This window comes from Papio anubis, chromosome 1 (assembly GCF_008728515.1).
Source record: "Papio anubis isolate 15944 chromosome 1, Panubis1.0, whole genome shotgun sequence".
Classification (NCBI taxonomy): Eukaryota; Metazoa; Chordata; class Mammalia; order Primates; family Cercopithecidae; genus Papio; species Papio anubis.
The window spans coordinates 90,995,209-91,011,104 of record NC_044976.1 but is presented as its reverse complement, the minus strand read 5'-3'; the positions used below and the strand labels follow the sequence as shown (position 1 = coordinate 91,011,104).

Sequence of the window (15,896 nt, the reverse complement as noted above, 5' to 3'; positions counted from 1 at the left end):
CATCTCTAGAAAGGTAGTTACTACATTTTTCTTGAAACTTAAACTTAAGTAAGACTCTTTAACAGTGTTCTGGTTGATTACATACCTGTCTGAGGCACACTGCAGGGCAAAGTACATGTTTTGAAGTCAGATAGGGTCTGGGTCTGAATCTCAGCTCTGACCTTGGGCAAAGTGTATGTCTTTACAAAGCCTATTTCTTCCATTGGTGAGTGGAACACCACTGACGAGACTGAATTGTGAGAATCAAACGAAATAATGTAGAGTCTAGCACGGTGTTTGCATTTAGTTGGTGCTCAAAGTGTCTGTTTCCCCTCTCTCCCCTTTTCTGCTTTCTCTGTATTCTTCAGGCATTCTTGGCCTTGATCCAGCTGTCTCACAAAGTTTTGTCCCATCTTGACTGTGCATTTAACATCCTCTACCTCTGCCATCTCATCCATCCCAATGCTGACACCAAAATCTAGGTCTCTGATTTTCATCACCATTCTTCAGCTCTAGTTCCACATTTTCAGCTCCTGTCAGGGAGCCATCTAACTGATAATCTGCCTAAATCTTAAATTGAACAGGAAGTCTCAGCACTTGCAAAACAGGTATAAAACCAAGTGCATCGCTAGGCATGATGGCTCATGCCTGTAATCCCAGCACTTTGGGAGGCCAAGGCGGGTGAATCATCTAAGGTCAGGAGTCAAGACCAGTGTGGCCAAAATGGCAAAATCCTATCTCTACTAAAAATACAAAAATTAGCTGGGCATGGTGGCGCACACCTGTAATCCCAGCTACTTGGGAGGCTGAGGCCGGAGAATTGCTTGAACCTGGGAGGTGGGGGTTGCGGTGAGCCGAGATTGTGCCATTGCACTCCAGCTTGGGCAACAAGAGCATAACTCCATCTCATAAATAAATAAATAAAAATATAAAAAAAATAAATGCATCACCTCTTTCAATTAGTTCTTCCTACCTACTTCTCAGAAGGCACCAGTATCTTCACAGCCACCTGTCTTAATATCTTAATATTATGTTTGACTTTCCCCAACTTTGCAAAATCCTATAGATTCTAGAGCTATAGTGTTTCTCATAATTTGTCTCTTCCTTTACATTTCATTGCCTCACTGCTCTTCGTTTAACTAGGCTGTTACTAGTAGAGGCTTTGAGAAAATCAATTCCATAAAAGGTGGGGGCAAGATCCAGAATGCAAAGGATTAATGAGAAGCACTGGAATCACTGAGAGCAGACAAGCTCTTCAAGACGTTTGATAGCCTGAGGTCAAGAAAAAAGGATAGGTGTATTTGTGTTTCCTGTTTTCTTTTTTTAAAATTTAAAGATGAATAGGCTGGGCATAGTGGCTCACGCCTGTAATCCCAGCACTTTGGGAGACCGAGGTGGGGGATCACTTGAGTTTAGGAGTTCGAGACCAGCCTGGGCAACAAGGTGAGACCCATCTCTACAAAAAAAAAAATTTTTAAAGCTGAGCATGGTGATGCATGCCTATGGTCCCAGCTACATGGGAGGCTGAGGCAGGAGATCACTTGAACTCAGGAGGTTAAGGCTTTAGTGAGCTGTGACTGTGCCACTGCACTTTAGCCTGGGTGACAGAGTGAGACCATGTCTCAAAGGAAAAAAAATAAAGATGAGCCAGCCCCTAAAAATTTTAAGTACAGTGAGACAAGCATACATTAATCAAGTAATCATACAATTAAATATAAAACTGAAAATAGGGTAAGTGCTAAGAAAGAAAAGTATATAGTGTTGTGAGGGCCTGTTTGATCTAGCCAGGGAGGTCAGGGAAAACTTCTTGAGGAGGAAACACTTCCTCAAGTTCTGAAAGAAGAAGAGGAATTAACCAAGGGAAGAGGGGAGAGAACATTTCGGACCTGTGTCCTACAGTGGTAAAGATTATGATGAGAAAGATATGAAAGAAGGTCAGAGTGACAGGAATGGGAGAATAAGGCAGGATGGTGTGAGATGAGGCTGGAGAAGAAAGAAAGGCTAGATCACAGGGGTATGTAGGCCACAATAAAAAGTTTTTCTTTAACAGCAATTCAAAGTCTTTGAAAGGCTGACGCAAGGTGGAAGATAGGATCAGATCTGACTCCAGATCTCTGCAAGACTAACCTTCCTAAAACACAGATTTTATGATATTATTCTACTCAAAACTTAAATGAAGGGAGGATCACTTGAACCCAGGAGTCTGAGGTTACAGTAGGCTATGATCACGCCATTGACTGCAGCCTGGGCAACAGGGCAAGATCCTGTGTCTAAAACAAACAAGCAAACAAACAAAACTCCACAAAAAACAAAAACAAAAAATTTAAATGACTTTCATTACCCACTGAATTAAGTTTATCTGCCATTAAAGGATTTATCTCAGGGGCAGGGTATGGTGGCTTACGCCTGTAATCCCAACACTTTGGGAGGCCAAGGCAGGCAGATCACTTGAGGCCAAGAGTTTGAGACCAGCCTGGCCAACATGGCAAAACCCTGTCTCTATTAAAAATACAAAAATTAGTGGTGCACACCTGTAGTCCTCAGACACTCGTGAGGATGAGGCACAAGAATCACTTGAACCCGGGAGGCAGAGGTTGCAGTGAGCCAAGACCATGTCACTGCACTCCAGCCTGGGCAACAGAGACTCTATCTCAAAACAACAACAACAAAAATCTATCTCTACAATAGACCCAACCTTTCCTTCTAGTTATCAGCCTTATCTTGCTTTTTTCATGCTATACATAGGTACTTCCTAGAATCCTCTCATCTGTTCTATTTCTTGAAATCCTTTCTGTCTTTTGAACCCATCACCTTTGTATGCTCCCCCAAACAGATCTTTTACTTCTATTATAACCTCCCAATTGAAGTCTTTTACTTCTTTGAATCCCAACAATATTTTGTGCCTTTTTTTTTCCCGGCATTTAACACATTCAATTTTTTATTGTAGCTACTTGTGCAGCACATTATTGATTTCTCCCTTTCCCCAACCTCCAGTAGGCTGTAAAGTGTTTGAGTGAAAGGGATTTGTTTAATCTTTGTATTCCCTACAGGGTCTAAGACATAGTCTTACTCATAGCGTTGCTCAATACACATCTGTTGTGTGTGTGTGTGTGTGTTATATATGCAATTCTATTTTTTTTTTCTTTTTGAGATGGAATCTTGCTCTGTCACCCAGGCTGGAGTGCAGTGGCGCAATCTCAGCTCACTGAAACCTCTGCTTCAAGGGTTCAAGCGATTCTCCTGTCTCAGCATCCCAAGTAGCTGAGATTACAGGAGGTTCCCACCATCACGCCAGGCTAATTTTTGTATTTTTAGGAGAGACGTTGTTTCACCATGTTGGCCAGGTTGGTCTTGAACTCCTGACCTCAGGTGATCCACCTGCCTTGGCCTCCCAAAGTGCTGGGATTATAGGTGTGAGCCACTGCGCCTGGCCCATTTTTTAATGAGAGAAAAAAAGTAGAGAATAAAAAAGGACAATGGGCCAGGTGTGGTGGCTCATGCCTGTAACCCCAGCACTTTGGGAGGCTGAGGTGGGCAGATCACTTGAGGACAGGAGTTCGAGACCAGCCTGGCCAACATGGCAAAACCCCATCTCTACTAAAAATAAAAAAAAAAAAAAATTAGCCCGGAGTGGTGACACACACCTGTAATCCCAGCTACTTGGGAGCCTGAGGGAGGAGGATTGCTTGAACCCAGGAGGCGAAGGTTGCAGTAAGCTGAGATCAGGTCACCTGTACTGCAGCCTGGGTGACAGAGATTCTGTCTCAAAAAATAAAAGTTAAAAAAAGGAAAATGTTATTCCAGAGCTATTTTTTTTAAAAAGTCCTTAAATGTGATTTGAAAAATCAGAAACACTCACATAAAATAACTTTCTAAACTTTTCTATTCATTGATGATACTTATTCCCAGAATAAAATATAAAGAATAGGCTGGGCATGGTGGCTCACACCTATAATCCCATCACTTTGGGAGGCTGAGGCAGGTGGATCACTTGAAACCAGGAGTTCGAGACCAGCCTGGCCAACATAGTGAAACCTCATCTCTACTAAAAAAATTTAAAAAATAAATAAATAAAACAAAATGTAAAGAATAAATTGGATGAGGAAAAAAAGGCCCACAGTTGGAGTGAGGATTCTGTAAGTAAAACAGTTTTAAAACATACTTTAACATTCACAACATTAATTTACACGTTTCATTTTGCTCTTTACCACCCTTATTATAATGTGCAGGTGCTAAACCACTCCACGTTCTCCTTTTGCATTTGAGGAAAAGTTCCACATCTTTGATATGAAGAGCAATATAGTTTGAGTATCCCTTATCTAAAATGCTTGGGACCAGAACTGTTTTGGAGTTCGGATATTTTAGAATTTTGGAATACTTGCATTATACTTACTGGTTGAACATCCCTAATCCAAAAATCCGAAATCTGAAACACTCCAACGAGTATTTCCTTTGAGCATCATGTTGGTGCTGAAAAAGTTTCAGATTTTGGAGCATTTTGGATTTTGGATTTCTAATACTTAACCTGTATAATGTCAACTAAAGTCTGCACTAGAAAGAGAAGGCCTCTTCGGGGTGTTCCTCTCATTTACTTAAATGAGTACTCTGAAATCTTTCCATAGAAAGAGTGACTGACTAGTATTTCCCTGCCAAGCTTATGATGGAGATATGTAACAAAGTATAACACTTGGACAGTGTCACCACGGAACTCCACCTGCAAAATTAAATTGTTTCCTATGCTAAATATACTCATCTTTATCTCTTTCAGAAGCCTTTGATACATTGCATGAAAACAGTTTCTTACTTTTTATACCTCATACTTGAATTAGCACTACCAAGTTGATTTAACCTGGATTTAGTCCAATCCTTCATCCTGCCAACAATAATAGTCAATGAAGTTAAGTAACTTGTACAAGGCTACCCTGCTAGTTAGGAACAAAAATAGGATATAATCCAGAATGAGACTGAGTTTAGGGTTTCGAGAGACCCTTGTATAGTTAAAGGTAGTCTATGGGGTAGAATAATTATATTTAAAAAACATAATGTTAAATAAAATTAATGACATAAGGACAAGGTAGGAGGATTGCTTGAGCTCAAGACCAGCCTAGGCAATGTGGTCAAACCCTATCTCTACAAAAAAAAATTAGCTGGGCATGGTAGCATGCACCCATAGTCCCAGCTACTTGGGAGGTTGAGTTAGGAGGATTGCTTGAGCCTGGGAGGCAGAGATTGCAGTGAGCCGAGATCATGCCACTGCACTCCAGCCTAGGTAACAGAGAACCTGTCTCAAAATAATAATAATAATGAATTAATTATATAAATTAAAATTGCATTTAATCTTAGGCACAAAGCTAATGTCCCCAAATTTGAAAAACCAGGAGGCATGTGAGGTTAGTACCATTAAAGGACTTCTGAGAGAAACAAAAAAAGTAGACAAGAAGAATATGCTATTAAGAAGTATGTCACTATGAACTTTCCATTTCAGAACTACTATCTAGAAAACAGAGATAAAAACTCTGATTATAAGAAGCTATGATAGCCAAATAAAATAAAATGTTTTTCTTATAACAGATGGTTTATGTCCTGTTAATGTTTGCATTTAATGCTTTAGGTTTACCCATTAATAAGGAAGCAGGGATGCTTTCCACTGATATTTCTAATTCAAAAGAAAAAAGTTCTTTGTAACTCACTTTGTGGTGATATATTACACATAGGTTTGTTTAAAGGGCTGGGTTACAGTGACTTTACAACTTTATATCTAATTCCTGTTTGTGACAGATCTACAGAACAACTTGGCAGATGAATACTGGAAAAGCTTTTCTTCATCATTGTCACCATGTAACAATTCTCTCAGAATAGTGTCTCCAACTTTTTTTCAATACTCTAAGATTGAAATGTAGTCAACTATGGCTTCCACACACAATGATTATCACACCCTTATAGTGGCAGACCCTGATGCTGGGGGTAACAATTCCCTCAAGCTTCATGCTTCCTAGCTCTCAGGGAGCTCAGTCAGGATGTGATGATGGCACTAGCAGATAGAGGGACTGGCTCCTAAAATCAAGGCTGTGATTTGCAAGGGCCAACTGCTGCTAACTGCTGTCATGCTGTCATCCACCACTGCTGCTGCTTGGGACAGGGCAGCTGGAGTGCACATCTTTTTGCTCAGGATCCTTGATGACTTCTAATGTGGAGTATGGCCTGAAGTTGGAGATACTCAACTACTTACGAATAAAAAAAAAAGAGTAGCATTATAAAACTGCCAAAGATATAGGGAATTCTGTGGGGGGAATTATTGTAGAAAGTCGGCTTTGATTAAAAATTTAAACAAGTATTATTTCTTTAGGAACTATCTAGATTCCCATATAGCTCTGTTGGCTGAGGGTAAAGTTATTTCAGTTTAAAAACATGTTTTTCTTACATAAACTCTCAGCAATAAGTATGGGAATGTATAGAAACAATTATTGTTCAATCCTCAGTAAACAGGTAAATATTTAAACTTCACAATGACAAAGGTGATAGGATAGTAAATATCATAAGATAAACAAATTCAAGATTTATATAAGGAAGAAACAAAAACTGAATTTTATGGATACTGAGGAATCCAAAAGAATACCAGTAGCTACTGTTCAGACATTTATATGGTTTCAAATTGAACACTATGAACACCGTAACCTTTGTTTTTAGCTTGAAAGTACTCATTTTGCGTTTATAGTAGAAATTCCTAAAACATAAGAAATTGATGTTACATGTCCATGAAAGCCTAAAATCAATTAGATTAGGCATATTTAACTTTTGGGGAAACTGCATATATAAGCCTTTATAATGACTACTGGGTGTGAAGCAAGATGAGATAATTTGTAAAGTTCAATCTTTGCAGCCCTCATACATTGCTAGTGGAAATGTAAAATGATACAACCACTGTAGAAAACACTTTGGCAGTTCTTTAAAAGGTTAAACAGAGTTATCATATGACCCAGCAATTCTACTCCTAGGTATATACCTAAGAGAACATAAAACATATGCTCACACAAAACATCTGTACATGAATGTTTATAGCACTGTTATCCATCAAATAGCAAAAAATGGAAATAACCCAAATGTTTGTCAACTGATGAATAAACAAATGTGGTATATCCATACAATAGAATATTATTTGGCCATAAAAAGGAATGAAGTACTGTTACATGCTACAAAATGGATGAATCTTGAAAACACATTAAGTGAAAGAAGCCAGACATAAAAGGTCATATATGATTCCATTTATATGAAAAGTTCAGAAATAGATAAATCCGTCAAATAGAGAATGGATTTATGGTTGCCAGAGGACTGGAGGAAGGGAAATTGGGACTGAACTAATAGATAGGAGGTTTCTTTTTTGGGTGACAGAAATGTTCCAGAATTAGATAGTGGTGACGGTTGTACAACATAGTGAATATACTAAAAACCAGTGAACTGTGTATTTTGTATATTTTAAAATATACAAATGGTGAATTGTATATGAATTTTATTTCAACTTTAAACAGCTCAGTTAAATATAAAAATTCCATAATTGTAAGGAAATATAAAAAAGTAATTTCAATGATCTTCAAATATGGTCTCAAATACCTAAAACTAAATTTGGACTGCTAAGGGAAAGAGCTGGGAATACTTGTAACCAATAGATTTCTAAGGAACCATCTCTTTGTTTTTCCTGGTATGTTCACAGATTTTTCTGAGGAAATTAGTGATAGGCAGGCTTTAAAAAAACAGCCTGCTGAGGCAAAAGCCTTGGTCACATCTTCCATTCAGGCCTGGTAGCCCTAGGGAAGTGACTCTCCAGAGTATCTATCTGTATGATGGTTACCTAAAGTGGCTGCCCATGTCCAGTGATGGCTTTTGTTTAGCGATCATGGTCAAGTTGAGCTGTTTAAATACCATTTCCCAGGACTTACATGCTACTCCCTGAACGACAGGAATACTCAAAGCTTTTAGAGAGAATAAACTATTGTATGGTCTCTGCCTAGGAAGCGGGCCACAGTTCACTGAAAACAGCCAGTTCAGATAAATAAAATGAAAGCAGACATTTTTGGAGATGGTCTTGAAAGCTTTCCATTAGAGAACATCAAGGGCATAGAACTAGGAAGAGCATGTATCCATGTTAGACTACCACACGTCACTTTATCCTCTATCCTTTCTGAGTAATACAAAATATTCATCTCCTTCATTGGATAACCAAATAATTCACACAGAACACAACACATACCTCTCTCCCTGGTCACCAAGGGACATTTGACTCCTATGATACAATTAACCATAGACCATCAGAAAACTAAGTAGTGGCTTATTTACAAAGTTTTTATATTAAACTTGGGTGGAAAAGTTACATTTTAAGTATAAGCACTCTTGGAGAAACCTAATTCCCATTTCTGCACATAGGCTGCACATAAAGGAACTCAGGCCAGTTAAGCTGCTTCTCGATAGCCTTCTATATGTCTTCTCTTTGGCTGCCAGTTTTGGTCTGGACGTTTCCCTGTATTTCTCAGTTTTAGGTCACCATCAGCACAGTCTGCTCTTGTGTTACATGCTCAAGTATACTGACAGAGGTCACAGAAGACTGGGGAAGACCAAGAGCAAAGGGAAGAGGGAAGGAGTAAATGGGACAGAAGCTGAGCGATGTGTCCTATGGCTAGAAAATCTTCTCAAAATACCAGTTAAATCTTTTCAAAAAAGCTATTCTGAATACTGTGACCATGAATAAAAGCGATTCTTTACTTTCTGGTTTCTTATATTGTGGGTAACATGGAATTATGAGGAATATAAAAACAAATATGATATACCTAAATCATATCAAAATACCACATCATAAAACATAATTTTATGCAATTCATTATGGTTCTTTCTTTTTTCTTTGAGACAGAGTCTCGCTCTATCACCAGGCTGGAGTGCAGTGGTGCAATCTTGGTTTACTGCAACCTCTGACTCTCTGGTTCAAGCGGTTTTCCTGCCTCAGCCTCCCGAGTACCTAGGATTACAGGCATGCCACGCCCAGCTAATTTTTATATTTTTAGTAGAGATGGGGTTTCACCATGTTGGCCAGGATGGTCTCAATCTCCTGACTTTGTGATCTACCCGCCTTAGCTTCCCAAAGTGCTCACAGGCATGAGAGACTGTACCCGGCCTACTGTCCTTTCTAACTTCAAAATATATAAATTCATTAATAAGCTTTACACAGTAAAGTATATAGGTACTAAATATTTATGGAAGACTATCTTTTATTTTGAGACAGTCTCACTCTGTCGCCCAGGCTGGAGTGCAGTGGCGCCATCTCAGCTCACTGTAACCTTTGTCTCCTGGGTTCAAGTGATTCTCCTGCCTCAGCCTCCGGAGTAGCTGGAACTACAGGCATGCCCCACCATGCCCGGCTAATTTTTGTATATTTAGTAGAGATGAGGTTTCACCATGTTGGCCAGGCTGGTCACAAACTCCTGACCTCAACTGATCTGCCTGCCTTGGCCTCCCAAAGTGCTGGGATTACAGGCGTGAGCCACTGCACCTGGCCTATACAAGACTATCTATATATATTTACATACATTTTTATTAAAAGTCATGCATCAAAGATTGTGGAGAAAGCCTAACATCTCAATAGTGCATATTTAGTTAAGAAAATCAGGTTCAACTCTATATTATTTCACTATATAGTACCTTTTACAGGAACAAAATCAGATCTAAGAGTAAAGTCTGATAAACTTCAACTAAGATGCAAAATTACAACCAAGTACTTAAGCAATAAATCTGAGCAATTATCAGGTTATTTTATTGCATTTCTAATGAGTTCTTTAAAAAAAAAAGTCAATTATCACTATTATATATGTTCTTCTTTGTATAAGGAGTGCTTCAGCGTCTTTATAACATTTATTAAATAAGAACGAGAGGACATTTTTAAAGGAATTAAAGAAACATTAATTCCTTCATAAATGTATAGTGCTTAAGCTCTGCTTTAAAAGGTCTTTCCATGTGCTCTTGGGTAACCATGTAGGGTCTGAATTCATAGTATAAATATCAATAAATGTTGCAATCACAATAGTAATTCAAGTTCCATGGAATCAGTGAGAAACCAAAATGAAGTAGGAATAGGTCATGATGTATTTTCATATGGGATGCATTTCATTGAGTGTGCAATGATCAACTGTACCAACTCTGTTTGATCAGATTTTTTTCTGAGATACGCAAATACAATTTCCATCAGTATACACTGATAAATTACATGTTATGGTCCAAATTATTATTATTATTTGAGATAGGGTATTGCTCTGTTACCCATGCTTGAGTGCAATGGTATGATTATGGCTCACTGCAGCCTTATCTCCTGGGCTGAAGCGATCCTCCCACCACAGCTTCTCTAGTCGCTAGGACTACAGACATATATGCCACCATGCCTGGCTAATGTTTTTATTTTTTGTAGAGAAAGAGTCTCACTATGTTGCTCAGGCTGGTCTTCAACTCCTAGGCTCAAGCAATCCTTCTGCCTCAGCCTCCCAAAATGCCGGGATTATAGGCATGAACCACTGCACCTGGCACAGATTTTTAAAATGTTAATACATCTGTGAAAGAGCAATGAAAGTCACCAGGAGAAGATGGCTTGCTACCAAAACTCCTTATTTCCTTTAAGAATAAAGGTATGAAAATTCAAGACTCAGTTTTATTTATGTTGTCCTGGACTATCACGTTTTGGTCAAAATGTTGATTTTTTCCCCCTTTAACAAGAGTTACACTTGTGGCATTATAGCAACATATTAATACAATTATATATAGGTGTATGTATGTATCCTCTTCTAAGAGTTCACATGAGGAATTCTGAAAACAGCTTTCATGGATTAAACAAATGCTATTATAGTAATAATAAAACTTAGCAATGTTCATATATAAAGAACAGTACTACTGAACATATTATCTTATATTCATCTTAAGTAACAATTGCCATTTAGAATCTTTTGCCTAGCTATAAAGACTTATAAGCAGTTTGCTTTAAAACATGAATTCCAGAAATATCTACAAGTTGTGACTTAAAAATTCCATTGGAAATTTGAGAGTAGATGTGAAGATTTTCTGAATTATAGGATAATTATTTTTTAAAAAGATATACTCCCATGCATGCCTACAGTCAATGTTACTGGCAATAAGCTAAAAGGCTGAAAGGTGGGGTTACTTCTCCACAAATATGTATGCGTGTGTTTCCTCCTTTCTCTTTATATGTGCATGTCTCTGGGTGTCTAAAGTCTCCATATTTTTCACTGTAAGGGCATTTATCCAATGCTGGCCCCCATGCCTGCTTTTGCTTTCCCCAATGACAAAATGCCTTCTCTAAAAAGTAATTGTGAAACTCTAAAGGGGAGAAAAGGGGTGGATATACACATTAAAGTATAATTATACTTTATAGAAGTCAATGGAGTTTTCACATGATGAATATGTATTTTATTTTATCCCTAACTTGTACAGTAGTAATTGCAATAAAAAGGTGACAAATGGACAGAGCCAGAGATAAAAAAAAGTCTATCAGTTGAGCCACAGATTTCCAGTGGGGGCAGAAATATGAAAAGCTAAAGGGGAATTTCTGAGAAAAGAGGAAATAAAATAATACAGCGCAGGAGACAGAAGTCTTAGAAGCTGATAATCAAAAGAATAGGGAGATTCAGCTAGTGAAGATACAGAATGTGAAAATGCAGAATGAAAAGAATCTGCAAGGAAGGCCAAGAGCAAAAGTTAGAATTAACAGAAAACAAGATTTCAAAGGCAAAAACCTAGGAAACACCACCTGTCTTGGTGTCTATAGTGACCAAAGATTTTTAAAGAAGCCAAAAGGGTTTCCCCTAACTGGGGAAGATTTTAGTTGTCCAGTTGACCAAGGACTAGGAGAAGGAAGGTTAGATCTAGCGGTAGGGAATAGGGCATAACGAAAGAGAGGAGGGATGCAAGGTGAATGACAAAAGCAAATAGTGTTTACTGCTACAATTTCAAGATTGATTGCACTAGGCCGGATGCAGTGGCTCATCACGCCTGTAATCACAGCACTTTGGGAGGCCAAGGCAGGCGGATCACAAGGTCAAGAGTTCGAGACCAGCCTGACCAACATGGTGAAACCCCAACTCTACTGGGCATGGTGGCAGGTGCCTGTAATCCCAGCTACTCAGGAGGCTGAGGCAGGAGAATCACTTGAACCCGGGAGGCAGAGGTTGCAGTGAGCCGAGATTGCGCCATTGCACTCCAGCCTGGGCAACAGAGCGAGACTCCATCTCAAAAAAAAAGATTGTCCAATATGAAACACGCGATACACTACACTAAAATGTGTGCAATTTGTTCCGTGAATTCAATTAAGGCACTATTTTTATGGGTCACTGACTCTTGAAATAAGAGGTTCCCTACATTATATCCAAAGTTAAAGAAGTCAAACAGTGCATAAAAGGACTAGCAAAGCTTTCAGTATTTTGTGCCACATGGATGCCTCTATTAAAATCAAACACTAGAGAGGTTTACTTTTGTATGGAATAATCATATGAAATTTTAATGGTAGCCTTTATTATTTCATTTTCCATACTTTTTCAGTTCTTTGCTATATATTTTAGATAAGATATGGCAAAAATTTAATCCAAAAACAGTAGGACTTAATGTGTCTTCAGTAAGCAGTGCTCATGACGATAATACCTTCAGTAAGTGGCTGAGAAAGCAAGATTCTGAGATTAGTGCTGAGCCTAGGCCTCTGACTTGTCAACCAAAAAAGTTACTTCTCCCTTTAGTATAATGAATTGCAGAAGTACAGTTAAACAGTTGTCTATAAGGGTTTATTAGCAGGCATATGATCTGGTGGGTGAGCAAAGATACTGATATTTCCTTTGCCAGTGACCAAAATATTTACAAATTTCATAAAATGGAAAAAACTTTCTAAAAAATTCATAAGATCAGTTCACAAATTACCAATTCAGCTGGAACACTGAATAGTAGAAATGACAAAAGATTTGTTCTTATGGTTGATAAAAAATTTATATCAGGGCATTCAAGTAAAGTTATTTTCTATGTTCTGATTTAATGAATCATGTGAGTTGTATCTGGTTGGGTGACACAGATTCTGGCTCACTGAAGCCTACTCTAATGCTTCTCAGCACAGCCTTCCTAGGGACAGTAAAGCCAGAATAACATGTCAGACTGAAGTAATATCAAAGAAAAAGAAAGCAGGGCTGGAGAGGCTATGAGATTGATTCATAACACTTTTTGACCTGTGAGTGTCTGGTAAGTTTTCCATGTCCTATGGGCTTCAATGACCTCTAACAAGCACCAAGCAGCAACAGTAATGCAATAATGAATGATCCTCAAAAGAAGAATTTTACAATTCAAGCTGAAAAACACTACACTTATTAAATAGTTGTAACCCTACTGATAAATAGCCTTAGAAACCACTAGTGGTTTCTTAAAAGCTGAATGAGTATTAAATGTTTTATATATGCTTTTGTAGTAAGCATCTGGTTTAGTTCCTTTAAACCTGTCAGATTTTAAAATTGTACATTAATTTAAAAAACTTTTTTGATGCTAATAAAGTATGTTGAAAAACAAAATAATATTACATATGTAAAAATACAGATGTAAAATAATGAAGCCCATTCAATGTTAATACAATGGACTACTAAAAATGAAACTAAAAGACTATTCTGCATATACTCCACATGAGGATGTTTGTCTCTTTCAAAGATGATAACAGGCTGGGTGTGGTGGCTCATGCCTATAATCCTAGCACTTTGGAAGGTAGAGGCAGGTGGATCTCTTGAGTCCAGGAGTTCGAGACCAGCCTGGGCAATATAGCAAGACACTGTCTCTACAAAAAACATAAAAATTAGTCAGGCATGGTGGTGCGTGGCTGTAGTCCCAGCCACTAGAGAGGCTGAGGTGGGAGAATTGCTTGAGCCTGGGAGGCAGAGGTGGCAGTGAGCCGAGATCACGCCAATGTACTCCAGCCTGGGCGACAGAGCAAGACCCTGTCTCAAAAAAAAAAAAAAAAAAAAGATGATAACAAATAGTATTTGTAAAGAATAAGGTATACAGAAGAAAAGATGGTAAAAAAATATAGAGAATAATTACATATCACTTTATATAAAAGTTGTTTTATTACATAGGAAAGGAAAACAAGGCACAAAATAGAGGTATGATATTTTCCAAGGCAGTTTACAAAATCAGTGGATCACTTTGTTTTTCCCTAATTAATATGCTTCACACTTAGTATTTAGAGTTAAAATCTGAGAGAGTACTTACAATGACAGCAACACCATAGCAATTAAAGTCCATTCCGCAGGTTTGTGTATAATATTTCTATTTGTTAACCTGAAAGACAGATAAAATTTATCCAAGGAGTGTTACCTTTAAGTAAACTTTCTATTTCTTTCTAGAGAACATCAGATTTATAATAATGTGCCACAGAAGCACTATTTTTTTAAAAATACTTGTTATATTTGACAGGACAGAGTCAATAGTATAATAATGCGGCTCAATAGTCACTATCTGATAATGGCCATCTCAAAAGGAAGTGTTCCAGCCCCACTTTTTAATGTTTTTAATAATATTACTACTAGACAAGATAAACATATAGGAACAATGTGGGAAACTAAATCGCTTGATTAAAACACACACACCCCCAACACACATACTCATAATATTCTCTATGCTTTCCCCTAACCAAGCAATTCCTCTCCTCCCTTCCCCTCATCTCCCCTCCCCTCCTCTGTCTTCTCTTCTCTTCCTCTTCCTCCTCCTCTTCTCTTCTCTCTTTCTTTCTTCTCTCTCCTTCTTTTCTTTTTTTTTTTTTTTTTTTAAAGAAATGGGATCTTGCTATGTTGCCTGGGCTGCGGTGCAGTGGCTCTTCACAGACATGATCATGGTACACTGTAGCCTTGAATTCCTGGGCTCAAGAGATCCTCCTGACTCAGCCTCTTGAGTAGCTGGGATGACAGGTACATGCTGCTGTGTCTGGCTTAAGGTAAGCAATTTCTGATTGTAATTTTACTTCATCTTCTGTACCTTTCCATCTGGTGCTAGGTTGGTAGCAGGCAATTAAGGGATGTTATAATCCATAATTTACAGAAATAAGAGTGGCTTAATAAATTATAAGAATAGGTCTTTATTAAAGAAAACTTAAGTTTTTAAAAAAATCAGAAGTAAATTTTATCACTAAGCCATTAATGGCAACAAAAAACTCTGTAGTCATCTTAGTTTCTCAGAAAGCATTTAGAAAGATCACTCTAAATTTAAAAATGATATAAATCAATAAGAAAATATCAGCCAATAAATAAATGGTAAGGGATATGAACAGGGAATTTATAAAGGAATTTGAAATGGACAATAAAAATTTGAAAAGGAGCTCAATCTCACTAATAATTTGAGAAATTAATATAAAGACAATAATTCACTCCATCCACCTGGAAAAATGAGAGACTGGCAATACCAAGGTTGGTGAGGATGGGAAGAAATAGTGCAACACACTGTTGATGTGAGCAATTGAATGACAATCTGGCAATATCTAATAAAGTTGAAAATGCATATAAACAGCCCAGCTATTTACATACTTCTAGATATAAAGCCTAAAAATACTCTCACTTATACATAAAAAAATGTGTGTGAAGGTTGTTAATGTAACTCTTCTTGTAATAGAGAGAAAAATAAACTGTGGCATATTTATAAAATATTAAATAGCGGTTAAAATGAATAAACCAGATTTACATATTTTGCTCATCATAATTTTGAATGAAAGAAAGCAAATGGCATGGCATTTTTTTTTTTTTTTTTTTTTTTTAGACAGAGTCTTGCTCTGTCACCCAGGCTGGAGTGCAGTGCCATGCTCTCGGCTCACTGCAACCTCCACCTCCCGAGTTTAAGCAATTCTTCTGTCTCAGCCTCCC

General features: G+C 37.8%; 1 protein-coding gene across 6 annotated transcripts in view; it reads right to left on the bottom strand.

The window, feature by feature from the left end:
- The window catches only part of RPAP2 (RNA polymerase II associated protein 2), a 140,227-nt gene that overhangs the window by 77,816 nt on the left and 46,515 nt on the right, over nt 1-15,896 (bottom strand). For 4 of the 6 annotated variants that reach the window (XM_021944113.2, XM_021944116.1, XM_021944120.1 and 1 more), the window contains one exon: nt 14,257-14,325. In XM_021944113.2, the coding sequence (XP_021799805.1) occupies nt 14,257-14,325 (69 nt within the window). Of the gene's footprint in view, nt 1-10,480; nt 10,533-12,220; nt 12,674-14,256; nt 14,326-15,896 lie in introns of those variants that run through there. The other 2 variants (XM_021944127.1, XM_021944122.2) reach the window with 2 other exon arrangements.